Source organism: Mytilus galloprovincialis, chromosome 1, assembly GCF_965363235.1.
Source record: "Mytilus galloprovincialis chromosome 1, xbMytGall1.hap1.1, whole genome shotgun sequence".
NCBI classification, from domain to species: Eukaryota; Metazoa; Mollusca; class Bivalvia; order Mytilida; family Mytilidae; genus Mytilus; species Mytilus galloprovincialis.
The window spans coordinates 79,840,551-79,864,486 of record NC_134838.1 but is presented as its reverse complement, the minus strand read 5'-3'; the positions used below and the strand labels follow the sequence as shown (position 1 = coordinate 79,864,486).

Sequence of the window (23,936 nt, the reverse complement as noted above, 5' to 3'; positions counted from 1 at the left end):
ACCTTTTGTGAGAAATTTCTTCAAAATCCAGTACCTCTCCTAATAAATTCTTCAAAACCCAGTACCTCTCTTAATAAATTTCTTCAAAACCCAGTACATTTTTATGAGAAATTTCTTCAAAACCTTTCCTGAGAAATTTCTTTCATTTGCAAAATAACAATGTCATCAATAACATATATATAATTACCATGATTACAAACATAAGATTAAAGTTTCAAACAGTACAACAATGAACAAAAGCAACTATTGTACTTCAAATGAAATAGGCTTCAAAAGATGTTTATGAATGATCTTTCAGGTGCCAACTAAACAATAGAAAAATGAAAAGGTGAAGGTTATTTGTTATGTAAAAGTCCATTTAAAGAAAACAAACATGATTGTATGGAGGCCATTTATCTTCAAGGTTGTAAATGTATAAATAATCCAAAGGGAAAATAATCTTCTTATTGTTTCTCTCAGTGCAATCAAGGCATTTAATAGGAAATGAAAATTTGAAACGAAAAAAAATTGTAAGTTCAATAAAAGAGTGATTACATTTTTCTGTTTGTAACATTTTGAATCAAGTTGCAATCAATAGAAAACTAATCGGGTATCATATAATTTTGCAATCTTTAATGGATTATCAACAGTTTTTACTGTTATTCATGTAAAATGATGAAAAATACAAATTAATTTCATTCTTGGAACTAATCTTATGATTATGAAATCAATGTAAGGATTAGATCAGACCAAATACTTCACAAAAAGTAGTAGTAGTGAGGTAGAACTTTTGTTTACCATGCACAACAAACATAGAATGTGTCCATGGGTCATAAAATTAAGGCAGATTATGCTCCCCCCCTTGGAATTGCATACAAAGTAATAAAGGGCATTTACCCAAATTACCCTCAGCCATGGAAAAGTAAAATAAATTTTAACATACAATTGAAATCTTAACTTGACCAGCTCATAAAATATTTATTTTTTATTTTAGATATTGAAACCTGCCTTTTGCGATTCAATAAAAAACTTAACTTGTAGGTTTTTTTTTATCTTTCAACTAACTTGATTTTTTATTTTCAAATGATAGTTGATAGAATATTGTATCTCACTGCTGCAGTAAGATTGTGACAATGTTAAAAGTGCAAGTGTAAAAAGGTAAATGACATGCCTAAGGAGTATGGAAGTCTCTGTAACTATGAATTGTATCAGGTGGGACATTGATGGTAGTGTGATTATAGTAATTGTTATTCTTAAATAATTCAGACAACTCAATATCAATAGTCAGTGCACAACTTCAGTACGGAACAAAATCTCTTTAGCTTTCTAAAAACTGTGGGAGGTGTTGATCACACAAAATTGGTACTCATTTTGTCAATTTTGCTGAAAATTATAATAAATATTCAAAGTATGGAAAAAATGAAAAAACGCAAGTTGTTATCAATGTATCAATACTAAAAAAAAAGGGAAGTCCCATTACACTGTAAAAATTGTCAAAACAACATGGTAGTACAGTACAATATGGTCATTAACATATGTTGGCAAATAATTATATTTAATGGATGAGAGCTTTTGTTTCATGAAGAAGTTGAGTTCAAAAAGAGTGATTGTGGTACAATATGGTAAAAGTTCCATAACTCTTTTAAAATGGTCAAATCAAACTGACTGCATGCTGCTGTTAATACAACATCTATAGCTATTAATGGTAACTAATTAAGAAATAGGTCAAACATTTTGGTGTCAAAACTCAGAAATTCTAGAACCCTTCTTGTACAAATATAAAATCATTTGTTAAACAGCACTAGCATACAGAATGCCTCATGTCAATGCATGTGTAAGTATGCACGGAGTGGGCTATGTTTACAAGTAAGTACTACCTAATGACTTACCAGCATATTCTGTGCCTTCAACTTTTCTAGCCTCATGTTGGCCTCTCGTACATTTTGGTATGTTGGTTTACATGTTTTAAAGTGTGCATTGACCACTTCTTCTGTAACTTGATCCAGTAGGTTTTTTCGAATATCAGATGGTCTCTTGACCACCTCAGCCATGATTTTATTTATATCAATTGAGAATGTATTGTCGTCATACATTTCCTCTACGTGCGTAGGACTGTCCATTCCTTCGTCTCTTTGTTCTGTATACATAATCGGATGCTCACTGATAATATGCTGGTCTGGACTGAATCGGTCAACATAATCATTTTCGAATCTTGATTCCTGTATATCAGGCAAACTATTTTGATTAAAAACATCAACATCTAAATCTTGAGGGCAAAAGTCCATGACCGGGTTATGGGATCCTGATTTCGCACAAGACCTTATTTCATCTGTTGGCTCCGCCTTAATTTCCACAGGAGAATAATTAGCAGAATGAGGAATGCGCATGCCCATCATAAGAGGGTCTATATTCAACGATGTTTTACAATCTTCCATGATATTTTCACCATCAATTAACTGGTGTTGATTATCCTGAGGAGGCGATGAACTTTTATTACTTGACGGACTACTTAGACTGGAATACCCAGAATCGTTACCTTGTCTTTGTCCTGGTACCTTAACTGTACCGTTACTTGTATTGTTTTGGTTATTATTATTTCTCTGATGCTCTCTAAAGCTTACTTGTGCCGCACTCAAGAAAGCTTCCATCATCTCTGGCTTAAGTGAGCCACTCTGTTGTAAAATTCCCTGCAGTTCAGCCATGCGTAGCTTATTTAAGTCTTGAGAGGAGGGATATGGAGCAATCGGTAAATTTGTTGTAGGCTTGGAGTCACGACTTCCTGGATCCTTCATTCTCTTTGGCCTTCTACCAAGTCTTGAAGCTGAAAAAAGTAAGAAAAATTAAGACTTGGATTTTGTAATATTTGTACGAGTAATTAGACTGGAATAATAAAGATCAACATTTAACAAACTAAACAAACCGAATATTATGTTGAAACTAAAATTGGCCTAAAATTAATCTTTAAGGGAAATAACTCCTATAAAGAGTTAATTGGTAGATCTTTTCAATCACATAAACATTTTTGTCCTCTTGATTTCTATAGTTCATGTAGTTTCTGTCTATAAATTTATATACATCTTTTTTTAAGGTAACTATAGACAAGTATTCAAAATTTGGTAAATAGTGTTCATTAAGAGCAATAACTCTAAAAATATTGGTACATGTGTAGAAATGTAGAGTTTGTAGATCTTTGCTATGTATGTATTACATGTATTATTGTTTTTTAAGGTATTCATCATTTATCAACATTTTATCCCTATCTGTATACGTAGGTCATGGTGGCCTACTTTTCATGTCAGATATGCCACAGTATTATGCACAAACTGTAATCTAAACATCTTAAGCAATGTAAATATAGGAACAGATGTGGTATGATTGCCAATGAGGGCCATATGAAATTGAACAGAGAAGGTTGATAAACTGCTCACTCACTTAGTATTTGTTTTTTATGTTTTATGTTGGCATCAAAAGTCTACATTTCCACCATCTTCATAAAATTATGTGTACTGGTATGTTGATGAGGTTTTTTTTAACCCTAACAATGTGAACTTAATTGTGATTGATCTATATACAATGATGGAGAATAGTAGAAGTTCTATTCAAAATATCACACACACACATTTTCTTATTCTTAGACTTTTAAACAAGGTTTACACATGAAGTTTTGAAATGGATGTCTAAACATGCATGTTTAAACTTGTTGTATAAATTGTCCTTTAGTGTATGTTGTATCACAAATGAAAGAACTAGTTACCTCACAATGCCGTGCAGTCAAAGGGAGAAAATATCAACCTTATAACATAATTATATCAAGATAAAATGGGCTTTGAATGAAGCTCAATGATATAAAAAAAAAGATGGGAATCTAAACAATAATAAGCAGCTAGGATGAACAAAAAAGCATTGTGAACAAAATGATGATATTTATAAACTAATTCATCACTTATGATTACAATCTGGCATCAAAACTTGAATATCGTCATGTACTTTTACATAGGATACTGTTAAAAGATACCAGTTGAGATAGTTCTTGATTTAAAAATGTATTTGGATCAAAACTGAAAGTAATCTAAAACTATTTACAGTAACATCTATTTAATATGTTTTTCATGTTTTAGTGTAAATAGTCCTTTATAATGACATAATAAAGTATAAATATATAATTGTGTACATGGTTATTCAGCCGTTCAATAATCTATAAATGAAAAGTCACTACGACACTATTACTAAGCTTTTTCTACCAATAAATTTTCCGTTTTTTTTAAAGATTTTATTCAAGACTAGTGAATCATAGAATATTACAACATTTTATAAATTAACAAACTTTTTTTCTATATATTCAATACAGGTGCTTTGTTAATATGCAGTTTTAATAATATTCGGATAAATAAAAAAAAACAACTTGGTATTTAACTGTTTAAGATATTTAGAATTTCTTTGTCAGGAATATCATATTGATTATTGAGGTGTTTTGTACAACAGGAAGCACATAAATAATATAATATTTTTAAACTTCAAAGCTGCTTAAATATGAGTTCTTTAAAGGAATGATTCCTGCTGTTTTAATGCATTATTTGTTTACATAGCTAGGTACATGGCAATTCTAGAGAAGTAGTTTTAACAAGGATCAACATCAATAACATGACAATTACAATTCTCCAATTAGTACTTGACAAAACCTATAGTTATGTTTGAGGAGACTCTTGGGTACTAATAGTAATTATTATGTGAAATCGTGTCTAGCAGATGACAGCTTAATGATATAGACAATTTCCACATACTGTACATGACATATGAGCAAAAATATCTTCATATTACAAATATATGACCCCAAAACTTTCAATTAATATTTCCATATATATGTGCAAAAATATCTTGACATTACAAATATATGACCCCAAATCTTTCAATACATGCAACGACTGTGACCTTAAACCTTCAAAACATTATCTTCAGTACAGATTATAACAGCATGTACATGTACTCATATTGATTAGAATATTTTATTCTTGAAATACATTTACCAATCTAAATTGTCCAGTGCCGTAATATAAATCATGTGCTACAGCTGTTTTATATTATTGTAAACACTGTTTGTCTATTCTCAAGTTTTGAAGAATTCCTAACTGCTCAAATGTATGCAATACAAACTGAAGGAACAAAGGACAGGAATTTGAAAACATTCAGTGGCGGATCCAGAACTTTTCCTAAGGGGGGGGCCTTCTCCAGTCATGCTTCAGTGATTCCCTATATAATCAACCAAATTTTTTCCCACAAAAGGAGGGGGCCACCCCACCCCTGGATCCGCCTATGACATTAGTCAGGTCTAGGGTTTTATGTGAACAAAACTAAAAATAGGCCATTCATTTTCTCATTCTAATTGTTTCATGTTTTTCATGACTGAGTCTATAATATAGACCACTATAAGGTATGGAATTGTCTCATTGTTGATAGCTGTATGGTTGCCTAGAATTGCTTTCATCCACTTCATCTCAACTTTTTGGTATATAGTTGTCTCATTAGCAATTATACGTACTCCATCTCCTTCTTCATGTTCTTGTTAAATTATATTTGTTTATATTTATATTTAAATAGTTAAATGGTCCATAAAAGTAAAGGCTGTACATGTGTAAAGCATAACAACATTTTTCTTATGCATGTTTACTATAGAGACACACCGACTTTTATTTTGAATTTTAATGAAATGATTTTCTTTAACATTTTATACTAATACTAAAGCCTGCAATTCAGTGGTTGTTTGTTTATGTGTTACATATTTGTTTTTCGTTCATTTTTTTACATAAATAAGGCCATTAGTTTTCTCGTTTGAATTGTTTTACATTGTCTTATCAGGGCCTTTTATAGCTGACTATGCGGTATGGGCTTTGCTCATTGTTGAAGGCCGTACGGAGACCTATAGTTGTTAATGTCTGTGTTATTTTGGTCTTTTGTGGATAGTTGTCTCATTGGCAATCATACCACATCTTCTTTTTTATATAATCCTTATGTGTAATTTATTACATGTTTATGTGTTTTCCTGAGCACATATTGCCATTCTAAACTACTCTTTGTCAATGACCTGTTACATAAGGTAAGATATATGTCATGAATCAGATCAGGTCAATGATATATATCCAGTCATTTTCACCTAGCAGTAAATGACTTCTCTGCAACAAAGGGTGAAGGGCAACCACTGCAAGGTATCAGGTAATATATACAACAGTAACTTTCAATACTCCAAGATCAAAACTGCCCAAAAGAGTAGATATAGGCCAGCAGTTTTATTTAACCAAGAAGAAGATTTAAGAGGGGGAGGGTGTTCTGGAGACCTTGGCCACAATCTTATGGAGCTACATGTATAAATGCATATACATTTTACTAGCAACAGGGCAAATGTTGGCCAACTAGGGACCCCACCCTTTTTTTTCAAAACCTGTAGCCATAGATTGGTCCCTCAAACACTTGGTCCATATCTAGTCCTTCTGGCTCTCATTGTTTCTCACAGCTATAGCTTATATCAAACATCTATGGAAAGTACTTGTTGATTAATAGATAAGAAAGGTTTAATTTTACCCCATAGTTCCATAAAAGATTGGGAAATAAAGAGTTCAGATCACTGAGGGAAGAAGGAAAATAGATAGAGAAAATTGAGCTCAATGACAGATAACAAAATTTGGTGTATTTCATTAAATTAATTTACACCAAGATATTATTGAAAATGCAAAAGAATAGATTTCAATAATTTAGAAGAGGGGTCTAGTGTCAATTGACCTTATATTTTGTAAAAGCAAGATAAATCACAGGATAGCCAATTACAGTTAATGATCAACATCTCAGAGTAATTCAAAATGTTTCACCAGTACAAAATGGCACCTTGCCATGAGGGTTAAAGTTCTAAAATGATAACTACTAATCCTTAAATTCTTTTGACTAAAATAATCCCTACATTTCTATCTTTAACTTTAATGATAGGTTTCAAGAGACATTACTGTAACAATAATTCAAATTTTTATTTGCCTCTCATTTTACCTAACAACCCTGTCTATTATGTAATAATTGCATCCCAGGGAGTCTAGTAACTATTCTGTCTACAATCATAAGTATGGGTCCTGTGTCTTTCTGATATCCTCAATTGAACCATTATAAGAAATTAAAATTTTAAGAATACAATAAACTTCTTTCATTCCTCATGTAAATATTTTTTGAAAGAATATCAATTTCACATGCCATCTAAAATGCAAGTAGGATGATAAATTCTACCCTTCCTATTATCAAACAAATTTCCTCAAGGCTAAAACATGTGACCTAACTACCATACCATTACTATTCATAAACTATTACAATCTGCACTGTAATGTAAACATAAAACTAAGGTCAGCCCACCTAGTTTTCAACCAATCAGATTCAAGCTCACCTAGTTTCCAACGAATCAACTTCTGCTTATATATTTAGACTAATGTCCCTAGTACAGGGCATTCTCCTTGTTGATATTTTAATAAACACAAACAATATCTGACAGTAGTTAAATATTTCATTTTTTTTCTGTATAATATTTAGTTACACAAATTTAAAATTGTCCAACTTCAAAATGTTATTTCATAGTGAAAGAATTGTACTTTTATTGGTAATATAAAGATTCTATTTTTGGCATTGTATATTTTATTAATTAATTTAGTCTACAATGATAGATAAAGTATCAATAAAATTGATCTACAGTATATTAAGGGTAAATGAGATTTTCTGTATTTACAGATTATCGTGCTGAGATAATTATACTGTCAATATTCATCATGGGTTAAATAGAGTATTCAGACACAACACAAGTTCTTTTTTCCTCCTTTCATTATTTTTCTCCTCCTCACTATGAGTTCACTCTACACAGGGATGGACTTAGAGGAGGGATAGATTGAGATGGAGGCCTTATAGGGCTACATACATAATTAATGCAAAGAATTTTTAAAGATCCCACTCCAAGAGTTGCCTAGTTTTAGGGTCCTCTCTTTGAAAATCCTGGATCCACATCTGCTACATATTATTTTCTCAATTAGATGACTGATCATCCTACACCAGATGATAAGATTTGTGAGAAGTTATCCTCAATATTATTACCAATACACCTGCCACTTTAATCAATATAATAATGAGATGTGGTATGATGATAATTAGCTCTGAGGTCAGTGGCGGATCCAGAAATTTTCATAAGTGGGGGCCCACTGACTGAGCTAAGAGGGGGCCCGCTCCAGTCACGCTTCAGTGATTCCCTATATAAGCAACCAAATTTTTTCCCAAAAAGGGGGGGCCCGGGCCCCCTGGGCCCCCCCCCCCTAAATCCGCCTCTGGTGGTATGATGATAATTAGCTGATGTGGTATGATTTCAAAAGCCAAAGATGTTAACAATAACATGTCACAGTCCCAGATATATTTACAGTACGAAACATAAATTTTGTAGCATTTGGAACTAATATATCAGGTTTAAGAGGGGCTTTAGTTAAAAATCTAAATTTTCTTTTATAATTGTTTTTTTGGTTTTTTTTTGTCAAATCCTGCTCCTGAACATATGTGTTTAATTACACTGAATATCAATAATCATGGTAAGGAGTCAGGAGCCAGAAGTTCAGTGGTTGTTGTTTATAGTTCATGTCTGTCATATTTTTTTCAGTTACAAATTTAATAGGCTATTAGTTTTCTCAATAAAATTGTTTCCTATTCTCCATGTTATGGCATTTCATATCTGCCCATATGTACAGTGTGGGTTTTTCTCATTGTTGAAGGCTGTAGTGCTACCTATAATTGCTTTTATCCATTTCATTTGAACTTTGGTGGATAGCTGTGTCATTGGCAATCATACCACATTTCCTTATTTTGATATGGTTAATTTATTATTCTTTATTTATCAATATGTTAGCTAAACAGCTGCTTTTCATACATCTCACAAGTAATCAATAGTTTCCCTAAAAGGTTAAAGATATATAGGATTTGGCAAATTTCACTGTAAAGAGGGTAAAAAGGGCATATATATCCATGTGCATACACCCTAGTGATGGTAAAACACATCAAAATTCATCTAATAATAGCAAAATATACGACGAATACACAGCGATAAACTAATCAAAATATTTTATCAAATTTGACATTGGTCAGAAATTATCTTTCAGTCTGGATCTGCATGTTATTTTTGCATCAACATATTTTATAAGTTTTTATATCATACTTAACAACGGTTTTAGTATACCTTATAATGATGGACTTTTGTGTGATTGAATATCTAAAACATGCAACACTATTGCTTTTAATAATTACCAGGATCTGCAATCATACAGCTATACATTTTTGCAGACCAAGGGCGTTACAACCTGTCAGGGTTGTTTAAAACCCACCAGGATGAAATGAGATCAATCCTATCATACACTAAAACATTTTGTAAATCCAAAGAAAAGAGAACTGGTTACAAATTACCTTAACTATATTTTTCTACATTGAACTCAAATCATTCTCATTTAAAATATAATACATAATACAAAAGTTAGCCTACTCCTCAATCAAATCAATACCTTTATTATTAAGGTAATATCTGCAATTCATATTTCAATAATTTTATTACAATGTATTAAATGTTTTCAAGGTAACATGGAGTTCAATATTGTTTTTATTGTTCCTAGGTACAAACTTTTAACACTGAGGTCATAAAGAGGGAATGGAGTTCAATCCTGGTCACATCAATAAAACATTTCATTACTGCAAAACAAGGTTCATTTTATGTACAAAATAAAATAAATGGGGAATGTGTCCCTGGGACACAGATGATGCCCCCACTTGCATAAAACGTAATGAAGGAACATAATCAAGATCTGTGAAAATGATGCTTCCCAAATTTGTTCATGATTGAGCTTTGTAGTAATAAGCATTTTGTATAAGTTTCATAACATTTGGTTGAGGATAAGCTTAAGTTAGAGAACGGAAACAAAAAAAATCATTTATAAAGGGGCATAACACTACAGCAGAGGCATAAAAAAAAAGGTCTTCACCAGTGGTCATGTTCTTTCAGGTAACTTTGATGCCACGATTACTAGTTTTCAAGAAAATCTCCAAATTATGTACAGATTAATCAATCTTCACTCTTGGTCACAGACCAAGCAACCCAGGCTTGTTTAATTTCTATAACGCCTGTAATAATTTCTACTACAGGCAAAGAGTATCTATACAACAAAGTATTCACAAAAATACCTGACTCCAAAGTAATTTCAACCAGATGCTCCACAGGGCGCAGCTTTATACGACCGCAGAGGTGGAAATTAAAACAACTGTCATATTCCTGGGTAAAGGCACTTTTTGAGGATATCAAACTAAACCTGGTTTTATAGCTAGCTAAACCTCCCACTGACTTGTATGACAATTTTTCAAGGATTATGTTAGGCTTGTAGCTTTACTTTAAAGACTAGGTTAAGGGGATGTCAGTATCAAATAATATCTGTATTACGACATAGACAACTGTTTAATTGGACTTTTTTTGTGAGTAAGATATATGCTATATAACATATATATTCAGGGTCATGAATTTTCTCACAAAACACTGCTTAATTACACTTTGACCAGCTTACAAAAAAACACTTTTTAGGTAGAAAATACTAGGCACTATTCTTTGTGTAAAATACACTTCTTACCTTCCCTTGACATGCCAACAGCAAAACATTTTTTGAGTCGACAATACTGACAGCTATTGCGTGTAAATGGTGTTATTTCACACTTTTCCTCATTTGAGCATTTGTGTGTCATTCCTTGGGTTATACATCTTCTGAAGAATCCCTACAATTACATCAAATAATAACAAAATCAAAACAAGATATTTATTTTAAGTTTTCTCATTTGAATTGTTTTGCAGTTGTCATTTCCTGGCTTGTTAAAGTGGACTATGTGGTATCGGCTTTTCCAACTGTTGAAGGCAGTGAGGTGACCTATAGATGTTAATTTCAGTGTCATTTGGTCTCTTGTGGAGAGTTGTCTTATTGGCAATCATACCACATCTTTTTTATATAGGTTATAATATTCTTTAGAAATTATCATTTGTTATAATATTTAGGTGTACTAATTTTGTGAAGAAAAACATGTACAAAAACAAAGCTTGTAAAATTTTGAGACAATTATGTCATTTTTCAATATTGACTGATAACAAGGTATATATCATATCTGTATGAAGACTGAACTTGACCCTTATCTGTACACTGTTAAGTGTCAAGTATTATGACTTCCAAAATATTAAGTACGTGCAGTTTCTGTCAGAACAACTAAGGCAGGCTTAAATATTTTTCATTTCAGGGCCCTTTTCAAGCCAACTTTACAGTACTGGTATGCGTTTTTCTCATTGTTGAAGGTCATACTGTTACCTATAGTTGATTATATCTACTTCCTTTGAACATTAGTGGATAGTTGTCTCATTGGCAATCACATCACATCTTCTTATTTTTATATATGTTTTATATATTTATCAAAAACATCAAGGGATAAAAGGGAACTTTATTGCTTAATTTGAAACTGGCATTATTTGGAAAATAATCAAAGCACAATCTGGCATAATCTACTCAAAACCTGCCTCTACTGCAAATATAAATTTATCATTGTAAATCTTCCAACATTGGTAAGCAAAAATTTAAGATCTGGAAATATGGACCTTTCACTTTAGCTAGAAATACCTTCTATAAATTTCTATTATATTTTTTAGTTTAATATGTGATTTTCAATAATCTAAATCATAATGATGTTCAAAAATGCTATCTCTGAAGCATTGTATCAAGAAATCCTTTCTAATTATTCACAACTTTTTTTTAATCTTGGCATTTTTGAACTTCATCTAATGAGTTAAGGCACTGACTCCCACTGAGTTCTTATTAAAGACTATGTTGACCCATTGTATCAAGAAATCATTTATAATTTGTTCACATTTTTTTTTTAATCTTTGCATTTGGCATTTTCGAACTTACTCTAATGAGTTGAGGCACAGTCCCCCACTGAGTCTTTTATTAGACCTTTTCAACAATTGTCTACACCTACAGTTGAGAACGACTACCACAGGTAAGATGTATGTGGTCGTCTCAAACGTAACCAGATGCTCTGCAGGGCGCAGCTTTATACGACCGTAGAGGTTGAACCCTGAACAGTTGGGGCAAGTATGGACACAACATTCAAGCTGGATACAGCTCTGAATTTGGATTGTGATCAAATTTTTGACATTATATAGGTTTTTTACACAAAACAAATGTCAAGATTTTACAAATCAATTAAAGATTTCTTCTTCAAACTTATTTAAATCTAAAATTAAATAGTTGACACAGCATAGGTTTCTGACACAGAATGAATGTGGTCTAATGAACTTAAAATTTTTTTTTTGCCTTTGAGCAATTCACTATGCTGTTGAATATTAATCCTCTCAAAAAAATGTTTGAAGAAATTTTCTTTTTATTTATGAAATCTGAAATGAGAAAAATTTAAACCCCCCCCCCCTTTTTTTCACATCCCCCTTTCCCTTTTTCCAAAACTGATCTCAATTCAAATTTCTAATGGAGTTTGCAACAATAACTACTCATTTAAATACATCATAAAATATTAAAATGTAAAATAAAGTGCTTGTTATCACTGAATGGTAAAGATTGTTTTAATTTATCAGTTGGTAGTAAAAGTGAATATACATTGTATATTGTATAAAACAATGATTTAAGTTGATTCAACTACTATTCTGGACAAAGAAAGATATCTCCAATTGAAAATATCTTGCTATTGCACAATATTGTGCAATTAGATATTTCTTGCTATTGCACAATACTGTGCAATTGAAAATATTTGCTTTTGCACAATACTGTGCAATTGAAGATTTCTTGCTATTGCGCAATACTGTGCAATTGAAAATTTCTTGCTACTGCACAATACTGTGCAATTGAAGATTTCTTGCTATTGCTGAATACTGTGCAATTGAAAATGTCTTGCTATTGCACAATACTTAATATAATAATTTTGGATCCTGATTTGAACCAACTTGAAAACTGGGCCCATAATCAAAAATCTAAGTACATGTTTAGATTCAGCATATCAAAAAAGCCGAAGAATTCAATTTTTGTTAAAATCAAACTTAGTTTAATTTTGGACCCTTTGGACTTTAATGTAGACCAATTTGAAAACGGGACCAAAAATTAAGAATCTACATACACAGTTAGATTTGGCATATCAAAGAACCCCAATTATTCAATTTTTGATGAAATCAAACAAAGTTTAATTTTGGACCCTGATTTGGACCAACTTGAAAACTGGGCCAATAATAAAAAATCTAAGTACATTTTTAGATTCAACATTTTAAAGAACCCCAAGGATTCAATTTTTGTTAAAATCAAACTTAAGTTTAATTTTGGACCCTTTGGACCTTAATGTAGACCAATTTGAAAACGGGACCAAAAATTAAGAATCTACATACACAGTTAGATTTAGCATATCAAAGAACCCCAATTATTCAATTTTTGATGAAATCAAACAAAGTTCAATTTTGGACCCTTTGGGCCCCTTATTCCTAAATTGTTGGAACCATAACTCCCAAAATCAAACCCAACCTTCCTTTTATGGTCATAAACCTTGTGTTTAAATTTCATAGATTTCTATTTACTTATACTTAAGTTATGGTGCGAAAACCAAGAATAATGCTTATTTAGGCCCCTTTTTGGCCCCTAATTCCTAAACTGTTGGGACCAAAACTCCCAAAATCAATCCCAACCTTCCTTTTGTGGTCATAAACCTTGGGTCAAAATTTCATAGATTTCTATTTACTTAAACTAAAGTTATAGTGCAAAAACCAAGAAAATGCTTATTTGGGCCCTTTTTGGCCCCTAATTCCTAAAATGTTGGGACCAAAACTCCCAAAATCAATCCCAACCTTCCTTTTGTGGTCATAAACCTTGTGTCAAAATTTCATCGATTTCTATTCACTTTTACTAAAGTTAGAGTGCAAAAACTAAAAGTATTCAGACGAGGACGACGCAAGACGACGACGACGACGCCAACGTGATAGCAATATAAGACGAAAAATTAAAATTTTTGCGGTCGTATAAAAATTGAAAAATAACAGTACTGATCTTTATACTGATTTTTTGGCTTGAAGTTTATTTTATTGGCAGTAATTCTTTCCAAAAGATTCTCAATGACAGGAACACGTTTTTACCCCTCCTATAGTATTGCACATGTACATCAGATTAGGTGACAATTGGTTGAAAACACTAACTTGATCGTGTTTACAAGTGTATAACGGACGGACAGACAGTCCAGTAATTATCTTTCATAAATTTCAAAAATTTCATATGGGAGCAACTATTTAACTTTAAAAAAATAGGGGGAATGGAGAGGTCTCCGTCAGATTTCTTTTCTTTCGAAATTCTTTTAGTTTTTCAATGCAATCTATCAACTTATTTTTTCAAAATTCAATACCATAAGGTATTGGAGAAATATATGCATTCAGAAATACTTTTTTTTTGTCACCTGCTTGACCAGATTTTTTTCCTTATTAAATTGGGGATAAAAATTAAAAAAAAATACAAAAAAAAAACGTGATCCTCATCCCCCAAAGTTAAATTGTAGTTCCCTAATAATTTTACAGAAACAAATTTATCGTTATTGTCATGCGGCACAATCTTTAGCAGACTCGCATAATCATAAACTAAAACGAATGTGGAATGATTGCAGAGATTTTTTAATCAATTAAACATGAAATGTCGTGTTAATACATGTAATAAGAAAACTATATATTTGTTTAGGGGCCAGCTGAGGGACGCCTCCGGGTGCGAGAATTTCTCGTTGCATTGAAGACCTGTTTGTGACCTTCTGCTGTTGTCTGCTCTATGGTCAGGTTGTTGTCTCTTTGGCACATTCCCCATTTCCATTCTCAATTTTATTATTTGATAGAGAAATATTTATTTAATTTGTGTTTGATATATCTTCTGTAGCTATATAGTCAATACAGTATATAACCCACAAATCGAATATGACTTGTATACGTTATGATAATCATGATGTTTTTTCTAATTTTGAGACGACCCCTCCATTTTACCTGTAAACTGTAGGTGTCATTAGTCGTTGTCGAGAGATGTTGGAAAGGTCTATTAAAGACTGTATATTGACCTCTAGATTTCTTTGAACTTATTTGTGTGGTTTGGTTGCTTTTACATGCCTTTTTTTTCAAAACTGCATGTGGACATTAAATAAAAAAGACAATTATCACCAATTACTGCACTTTAACCTGATATGTCTCTGTTTGGCTTTCACCATAGGGCATTCTCTGAGTGGCATTAACACTTAATCATGGCGAGTTCATCATAAAACCAAATCATCTTAAACATGCATGAAATATTTGCCACTGGATAAAAGCAACTAACAATCAATCAAGGATAAACCTTAAGGGTTTCTAGTGAAATTCACTAAACTATATTAAAGTTTCATTCAAATTTACATATCCTTTGGTCATGTATGAGCATGACGAGTTGATGACCATATCATATTTGATTCCATCTAGAGTGATGACTTTGGTTTTCAAACATAAAACATCAATTTTTAATTCTCCACTTATTTTAAGGTTAAGTTATGCATTTCTTTTAATGGCCCTTAAGTGCTAGTTTTATTCATAAACATACAATAAATGACAATATCCATTACTCTCATCCTATCTGAACTTAAGTTGTTGTAATAAAACTCACTAATTATTTTTTCCCCAACAGGATATTTACAAGTACAAAATGTGAAAACAATTCTTTCTATGAAAGAATATAATATTTTTATGTTTTATTTTCTTGTCATTAAATCTTTTGTTTTATACCTTTTGGACATTTTCGCAAATGATTAATGAACAATAAACATATAAAACTGAAGTCAATCAGAAATTTGCTTTTCAATTTATTCCCACTGAAAACTGGCTTTGGATCAAAATAATAACAAGTACTGGTAGCTGTATACATTAACTTGCTGAACATACCCTCACTTATTATTTAAGTATCTTCAAACAGGAAGAAGTGTCTGACAGGTCAGTGCTCACATGTATTAATATACAGTCAAGCTTCTAGCCAAATATAAAGTCAGTCTGTAGTACGGGAGAAATATGTGGTAAAAACAATGTTTTATAAGTTCATTCAACATTAGGAAAAAATTCAAATTATCGTATGACATGAAATAGGTGTCTGATCTAAGCTTACATTTCTGACATACACTTAAGTTTCTGATATGAGCTTAATTCTTTTTACATAAGCTCAAATGTCTCACACCTCACAACTCATCATGCCAAGCTGCATACCAAATATAAAGTTAATCTGTTGGGTAGAACCTGAGAAAAGTTTGATAAAAATATGTGTTGGAACAAAGTAGGGACAGAGGGTCAAAAAGGTGATAGACATAAGCAGGATGTTGATAAAATTGTGAAGATATTTCCAACATACCAACAAAAATACAGACAATCTATATTTTCATAGAATAATTTGTATAATGCATTTTATGAAAAGATGTTTTTTGGTGTTTTTTTTCAACAATTGTAATAAATGAACAAATTAAAGCATATTTGTGATCATGTTGAATGTGTTGTTTGTATACAAGGCTACCAATTCTTACCTTGCATCCTTCACATGAATCCACTCCATAGTGGAATCCAGAGGATTCGTCTCCACACACTTTACAATGTGGCGATTTGGCCCCATTTTTACCGGTGAACATTGCAGATATAGTTGTATTTGTTGATGACAGGGCCTTAGTTGGGGACTTTACCGAGTTGATTGTCAGCGCTGATACTTGAGAAGTACATGATAAAGGCTGCTGGTTTATATATGATGGACAGGTCAGATCAGCGTCCGAGGGTGATTGTTCTTCTCTTAGACCATTCAGATCAGTACACGGAGACAAGTCACTGGAATGACAGAAAATATATACATCAATTTACATCAGAAATCAGCAGCGTTATTTAAAGGTTTCTTCATTGTCTGGTATTCAATGTACTTCAAACAAAATCAATAGAATGTTTCTAAAAGTATATTTTATATGTAAAACTAATTATCATGATGTTCAAATGTAATTAAATGTTACTTGTATATGACATTTCTATAAATTTTTGTATTTAAAATAATGATTAACTATAGTATAGACAATATGATTCCATAACTTCAAATATGTATCATTTAATACATTTCATCATCATGACATACAGACATTTGTACAATAGCAAATTTAGCATACCAATTCATCTTGGTAAAGGTGTAGTAGTATATATCTGGATAATAAATGTACATGCATGTCTTATTCAAACTCATTGGCACTCATACCACACCTTCTTATATCTATTATCTCCACCCATAATGATCTTGACCATTAAATGTCAAATTTCATTTAAACTGAAGATTGGCATTCAATTACAAATTTATATAATTGGTATTTCGTTTGATATTCATATTGTCCTCAACTACTTTCATTCTTTGATTTATAGTCAATACAAAGAAGAAGAATTGTTGTGAGCTACTACTCATCACTTACATGACTTACAAACATCCTCTCTCTTAACATACTCAATTTTGACTGGGGCAGATTTTTTTTTTTTATGTCCCCTCCCACTTCCAGGAAACAAAAATTCTTTTAAAAGACTATCAAAGTGAGAATTCAGATTGAAGTCAACTATTAAAGATATATAAGACCCAAATAACCTTCCCCAGAGACATCATGGCTACTGTCATGACAGGATTATTGTGTAATATAATATATTTTAGCTGAAATCAATGCAACACCTTAGCATTGTGTTTGGAGGACATAAATGAAGTTAGAACACCTCCCCCCTTTTTTGGATGATCAATGCATTTATAAAGGGACATATGACTCTTTATCCTGAATTGGGAACCTCCCTTTTTTAAAATGGCTGGTCCCCCCTGGGATCTTAAATTGTACAATATGACATGTATGTATGATATTGTTTTCAAGCTGGTATTTGGAATGGAGCTCTGCATGCAGTACAAATGATTTTGAAGTTATCACTAATTACTTAGAACTGAGACAATGCAATACAATTGTTCTACTTATATGTGAAATACAAATAAAGAAAACATATGTTTTGTAGCTTACAGGGAGTAGATGATGGAGATATAAGAAAACAAGTGATCCAGAGCTAGCTACAATACAGCTTAATACCAAATTGTTATGACTTTCTGAGAAAAATGTGAAGAAAATGTCCCTTGTAGATTATATATATGTAAATGTCAAAATCTGTCACAAAGTGATCAAGATTATCAAAAAAAACAAGCAACAATGATGTAGCAAAAATCTATAAGTTAGGTCAACAATATCACACAAATATATTAAAATATGTGACAGACAGCTGATTGACAGAAAAAGGATATTTAGATATATTTGAAACAAACTTAAAAAAGAATGTGTCCCCAGTACGTGGATGTCCTATTCGCACTATCATTTTCTGTGTTCAGTGGACCTTGAAAATTGGGGAAAATCTCTAATTTGTCATTAAAATTAGAAAGATCATATCATAGGGTACATGTGTACTATGTTTCAAGTAGATTGGACTTCAACTTCATCAAAAACTACCTTGACCAAAAACTCTAACCTGAAGCGGGACAGACAGACGGATGGATGGATGAACGAACGGACGAACAGACGAAAGGACGGACAGACGCACAGACCAGAAAACATAATGCCCATAAATGAGCCATAAAAAGATTAAACTTTGGATCCCCAAGTGGCAGCCAATTTTTTCTGAAGCTTTTAGGTACAAAACATGCACAAAATCATTGTGTGTTGACACATCTCAAGAAGAGACATTAGGAGCAATTAATGTACACAATGTACTTCTAGATAGTAGAGCTTTGAAACAAAACCAGTTTAACACCAAAGTGTGGCTTTTAGATCAAGTTGAAATACAACATGTATGTACAAGGTCAAACTTTGTAGAAGTGAACCTTGTCCTTTGCATTTTTTTGTTTTGATCTGACAGGAATAAAATGTCCCAAAACATTTTTCAACAGTTCTAAAATTTGGTTGAAAATTGTATTTGTTAATTCAAACACACAAAATTTCAGAAGTATAAAATATAAAAAATAAAATCAGTACCCTGTGGCACATTTTTTATCATCGTGATTCTCTTTTCAGGTGCAAAGATGAACTCTTTTCAGGTGCAAAGATGAACGTACACCAATTACTCCATTAAAGCCTAAATGTCTTCTGTCATAGCTTTGGTATGAACATAGGAAAAAACATCCTTTCATCACAAAAGCAACTTACAAATAAAAATGTCGGCACATATTATCATTAAATGTATTTTACAACTACATACCGGTACATTTATTATGTCACATTTATTATGTCACCGTATGTTATGTGTAGTCTACCATAATAACAATATTAAGATACACATCTATGACCCATAGCTCTTTGATATTTAAAGTTTATGTCAAGGTTAAATCCTACTTCAAGTCACACTGTTAATATAAAAACATTTCCCCAACAATTTTAACCTTTTATCAGGCTGAGTAGGCCACATCAAGTTAATCTATTCAATAAACAGAATGAGTCAGCCATTTTTAAAAGGGGGTTCAAACCCAGAAAAAAGGGGAAATTGTATATAAACAAGTGATAAAAAGTAGAGCGCTAGTACTGTTTTCAAGAGGCTTACAGGAAATCATCTCAGATTTATAAGTTGATAACATAATCATCAGATCATGATAATTCATATATAATCATGATAATTATATATATTCTAAGTTCATCAGGTATTTATCATTGTTTATTATTTATTAATATGATCAAATCAGCTCTTTACTTAAATCAATAATATAAAAAAAGAAGGAGATATGGTATGATTGCCAATGAGACAACTATACACCAGAGTTTAAAAGAAGTGGATGTAAGCAATTATAGGAAACTGTACGGCCTTAAACAATGACAAAAACCCATACTTCAAAGTCGGCTTTAAGAGTCATGAGAGTATACAGCTTGACTCTCTTCTAGTTACTTATACGAAATCTCATCAAATTTTTAAGCACAAGAATATTTTTTTCCATTTTAGTTCTTTACTTTTAACATGTACAAGAGCCTGTCAGAGCGACAGCAAACCGGATTTATTAACATTTATTTGTGTCCTGGCATTTTTCAATATCACAACAACCATAACTGATGAACGATGAAAGTGAAGATCCTCAATATCAATTTTGACCACCATTTTGTCATAAGTAACAACATATTAAAATTTTAAAAGATTTGGTTGAACGGTTCATGAGTAAATGCACAGACAGGACTGAAAACGCCATTTTTCAATTTTCAAGAACCATAACTCCTGAACAGTGAAAGTCAAAATGGTCATTATTGAAATTGATCTCCATTTTGTTGTCAGTAACAACATATTAAAATTTTAAAAGCTTTGGTTGAATGGTTCATGAGTAAATGCATGGACATGACTGGAAACACCATTTTTAAATCTTTCAAAAACCATAACTCCTGAATGGTAAAATTCAAAATTTATACATTATTGAACTTGACCTCCATGACATAGAAAATGAAAATTGAGGTTTAGTTTTTTAAGATTTGAAAAGGGAAAATTTCAAAGCCTGTCTATATGACATCTTTGGTTAAAATCAGTGTTTCATTTTGTGAACTAAAACCTTCAATTAGACAGACATTTAGAGTAAGCATAGTTAAATCCTGTTAGGTACTTATTTGCTGAAAAAATTTAAAAGCATTAATTAGCAATAAACTAGGAGCTTATAGACAGGAAATGAAAAAGATCATTATTTGACAAATATGCAGTGTGAGGAAAGTATAAGTGAATGACAAAAAGTGGCAAGAATTACAACTTCTCCATATATTCTTTGAAACCAAAAATTAAAGGGAGATAAACAGCTATATTTTCGAACATTTTACTGTTTGCACTGGCTCATTTAATCAACTGACTGATACATGTATCATTAAGTATTATGTATTGCTATTATATGCTTGACTGCTTATATATATTCAGTACTTACACATTCTAATTACTAACATACATTGTTAAACCAAAATATTGCTCAATTTTGTATTAAATTATCAAATTGATGAAAATCTAAAACATGAATTTATTATAAATGAAATTTTAAATGTGAATCAAATCCCTGCAGTCTTTAAAAATTTTGCTATTTGTTTTTGGTTACTTTGATTACAAGTATTACATCATAACTATCTAAACATTTGGACCTGATTTTCTCATGATTAATCCTGAAAAGCACTTTCAATACACTGAGGGATCAAACTGTGTAGGAGTATAGTACAATGTATATACATGTACAATATACACAACTTTTAAAAGGCACATAAAACATCTTTATTTTAATGTTTAAATTTCAGTGAGTGTAAAGTTTTATTTCATTTTTGAAAAGTAATTTACCCTTTCAAACGCTCAAACCTATGTACCTAAAAAAATTGTTCTTTAGTTTTTAATGGCCTAATATGTATGTAAAAACAGATAGTTAAAATGGCATTTATTGTGGGGTTTTAAATGCACTTCGATGTAATCAATTCAATCCTATAACAAAACAAACATGACATGTAAAAAATTATTTGTTTATGTCAAATCATATTAATTACAACTGAATTATTTATAGTTTTCCCTGTAGGACTTATCACTTCCTTAAGTTTGATTTGGTAAAAAATACGATATTTAACCTTTAAATCTGGATTTCTTAAACTCTAAGAGTCCGCTCAAAAACCTGATAACGCATGCATCTGGTAAAGGCATGATCAGTTCATTGCTGGAAAAAATGATATGGAGGTTCTGTTATTTTCCGCTAACGCTAGGTATTAAGATTAAAAAAATAATGCTTACCCATGTTAAAATGAGCATACAGAATGGCAGGAAAGAATTATTTCTTAATTAGGCAATAAGATAAGATTCCTTAAAAACAACCAGTCTCAGGCATGTCAGGCAAGAGGGGGAGGGGGTTAACATGTAATGACTAAGGAAAAAAAGTTCTATTATCTACAGTTTGGTTCCAAATACTTTTATCTATGAGCATGAACAAAAAGAAGAAGTTTAAAAGCTATGTTAATTTGAAATTCTGGTATCTTTATACGGGGATGTAGGCGTCAAATTTCTTAAAGGCAAGGTACAAAGAATACAAGCTTTTTATTTTCAATAATTATGGCTGCATTATAGTTATATTAAGTAGGTAAATGCTACCATAAATTGAAATAATGACATTTTAAAAGGGGCAATTTTCAACGGAAAGAGTTGTCAATTTCCCATGGCACCAAAAAAAAGTCTTGTGTTCATATTTGCTCAGCTGACTCAAAGAGTGCCTTATAAACATGATTTAGATCATTGCAAACTAGCAATACAAAGTTCAATGTCCTAAATGGCCAAGTGCAACATACATATATATTTAGCAGTAAATATTGATTTTTGGCTATAGTAAATACCTCAGGGGTGACTGGTCACTGGATAAATCCATAACAGTGAAACAATTCAGTATCTCTCTAGATACCTGAAATGAAAATTAATACAAATTATATATAAATAAATTATAATTTCATCAGTCATTTTTTTCTACATTTGACTTAAAACTTTCATTCATACCATGAATACATAACAGGTATGTCAAAATTGTACATGTCTCAAATAAGCCCTTGTGGAGAGTTGTCTCATTAGCAATCATACCACATCTTCTTTTTTATATCTATCTGGACCAAAGCATATACTGGTACTGGTAGTTAGTGTTCACTATTAATAATTCAATTTCTCTGGCATTAAATGACATCACTATACATGTTATGTACAAATAAGAAGATGTGGAAGGATTGCCAATGACAAGAATAAGACAACTATCTACAAGAGACCAAAGGATGAGGATGCAAACAACAACAGTTCGAAAAAGACTTTCAACAATGAGCAAAAACCAATATCATTTATAGCAATATATCAACGTAAGGAGATATAGTATATGTAGTATGATTGCTAATGTACAACTTTTTCTAACTATATCATGCTATATAGACATGAACATTTACAGGTAACATTATGGCCTGCAACAATGAGCAACAATGAACAAAAGCCATATTCTATAGATAGTTATAAAAGACGATGGTATGATAAAATATGAAACATTTTTTATCAAAACAATAAGTTGTATAATATAACAAGAATGTGTCTCCAGTACACGGATGCCCCATCCACACTATCATTTTCTATGTTCAGTGGACCGTGAAAATGGGATAAAATTTGGCATTAAAATTAGAAAGATCATATCATAAGGAACATGTTTACTAATTTTCAAGTTAATTGGACTTCAACTTCGTCACAACCTACCACGACCAAAAACTTTAACCTGGAGTGGGACAGATGGACAGACAAACAAACAAATGGACAGACCAGAAAACATTATGCCCCATAAATGGCGCATTACAATAAGGAGATAGGGTATGCTAGCCAATGAAACAAATCTTCAACAAAGTTCAAATGAAGTGGGTATTAGGCAACTGTACGGCTTTCAACAATTCTATATAATACTCATGCTATTGTTTGCAATTTCTGACGTAACAAGACTAAGACGAATGTACATAAAAAAATATGTTCATTTAAAGAATAGCTAAGCATTCTCAAAATGTATGCTGAATAAATAAATATAGACTAGCCATTTTAGAAATGAATTAAGTCTTAAATGAAAATGAATTCATTCCCTTATGTAGGAAATACAGTAATTTACACAAGGTATCGTGACTATTTACAATGTAAGTATAAGAGCTCAAACATAGTTTTAGAATATCACATTGTGAACTTGGCATTTTAAAGACAGATTTTAATGTTAACTGAATATTTGGTTTTTTTTACATATCTTTCATTGATATAAACATTTATCATAAAAACCAAAGAAAAATGTATAACAACAACATAGATAAAATGCACTTCTTTTTAACATCTTGTTTTCAAAGAT

The 23,936-nt window shown here is 31.6% G+C and overlaps 1 protein-coding gene across 2 annotated transcripts in view; it reads right to left on the bottom strand.

Annotated features, from left to right (window-relative positions):
- LOC143085239 (nuclear receptor ROR-beta-like) overlaps positions 1-23,936 on the bottom strand; it is a 60,571-nt gene that overhangs the window by 17,038 nt on the left and 19,597 nt on the right. For both annotated transcript variants that reach the window (XM_076261479.1, XM_076261488.1), the window contains exons 2-5: positions 22,426-22,490; positions 16,600-16,891; positions 10,641-10,782; positions 1,869-2,800 (exon numbers count right to left, since the gene is read on the bottom strand). In XM_076261479.1, coding sequence (XP_076117594.1) covers positions 1,869-2,800; positions 10,641-10,782; positions 16,600-16,891; positions 22,426-22,457 — 1,398 coding nt within the window. In that variant the 5' untranslated portion in view covers positions 22,458-22,490. The remainder of the gene's footprint in view (positions 1-1,868; positions 2,801-10,640; positions 10,783-16,599; positions 16,892-22,425; positions 22,491-23,936) is intronic.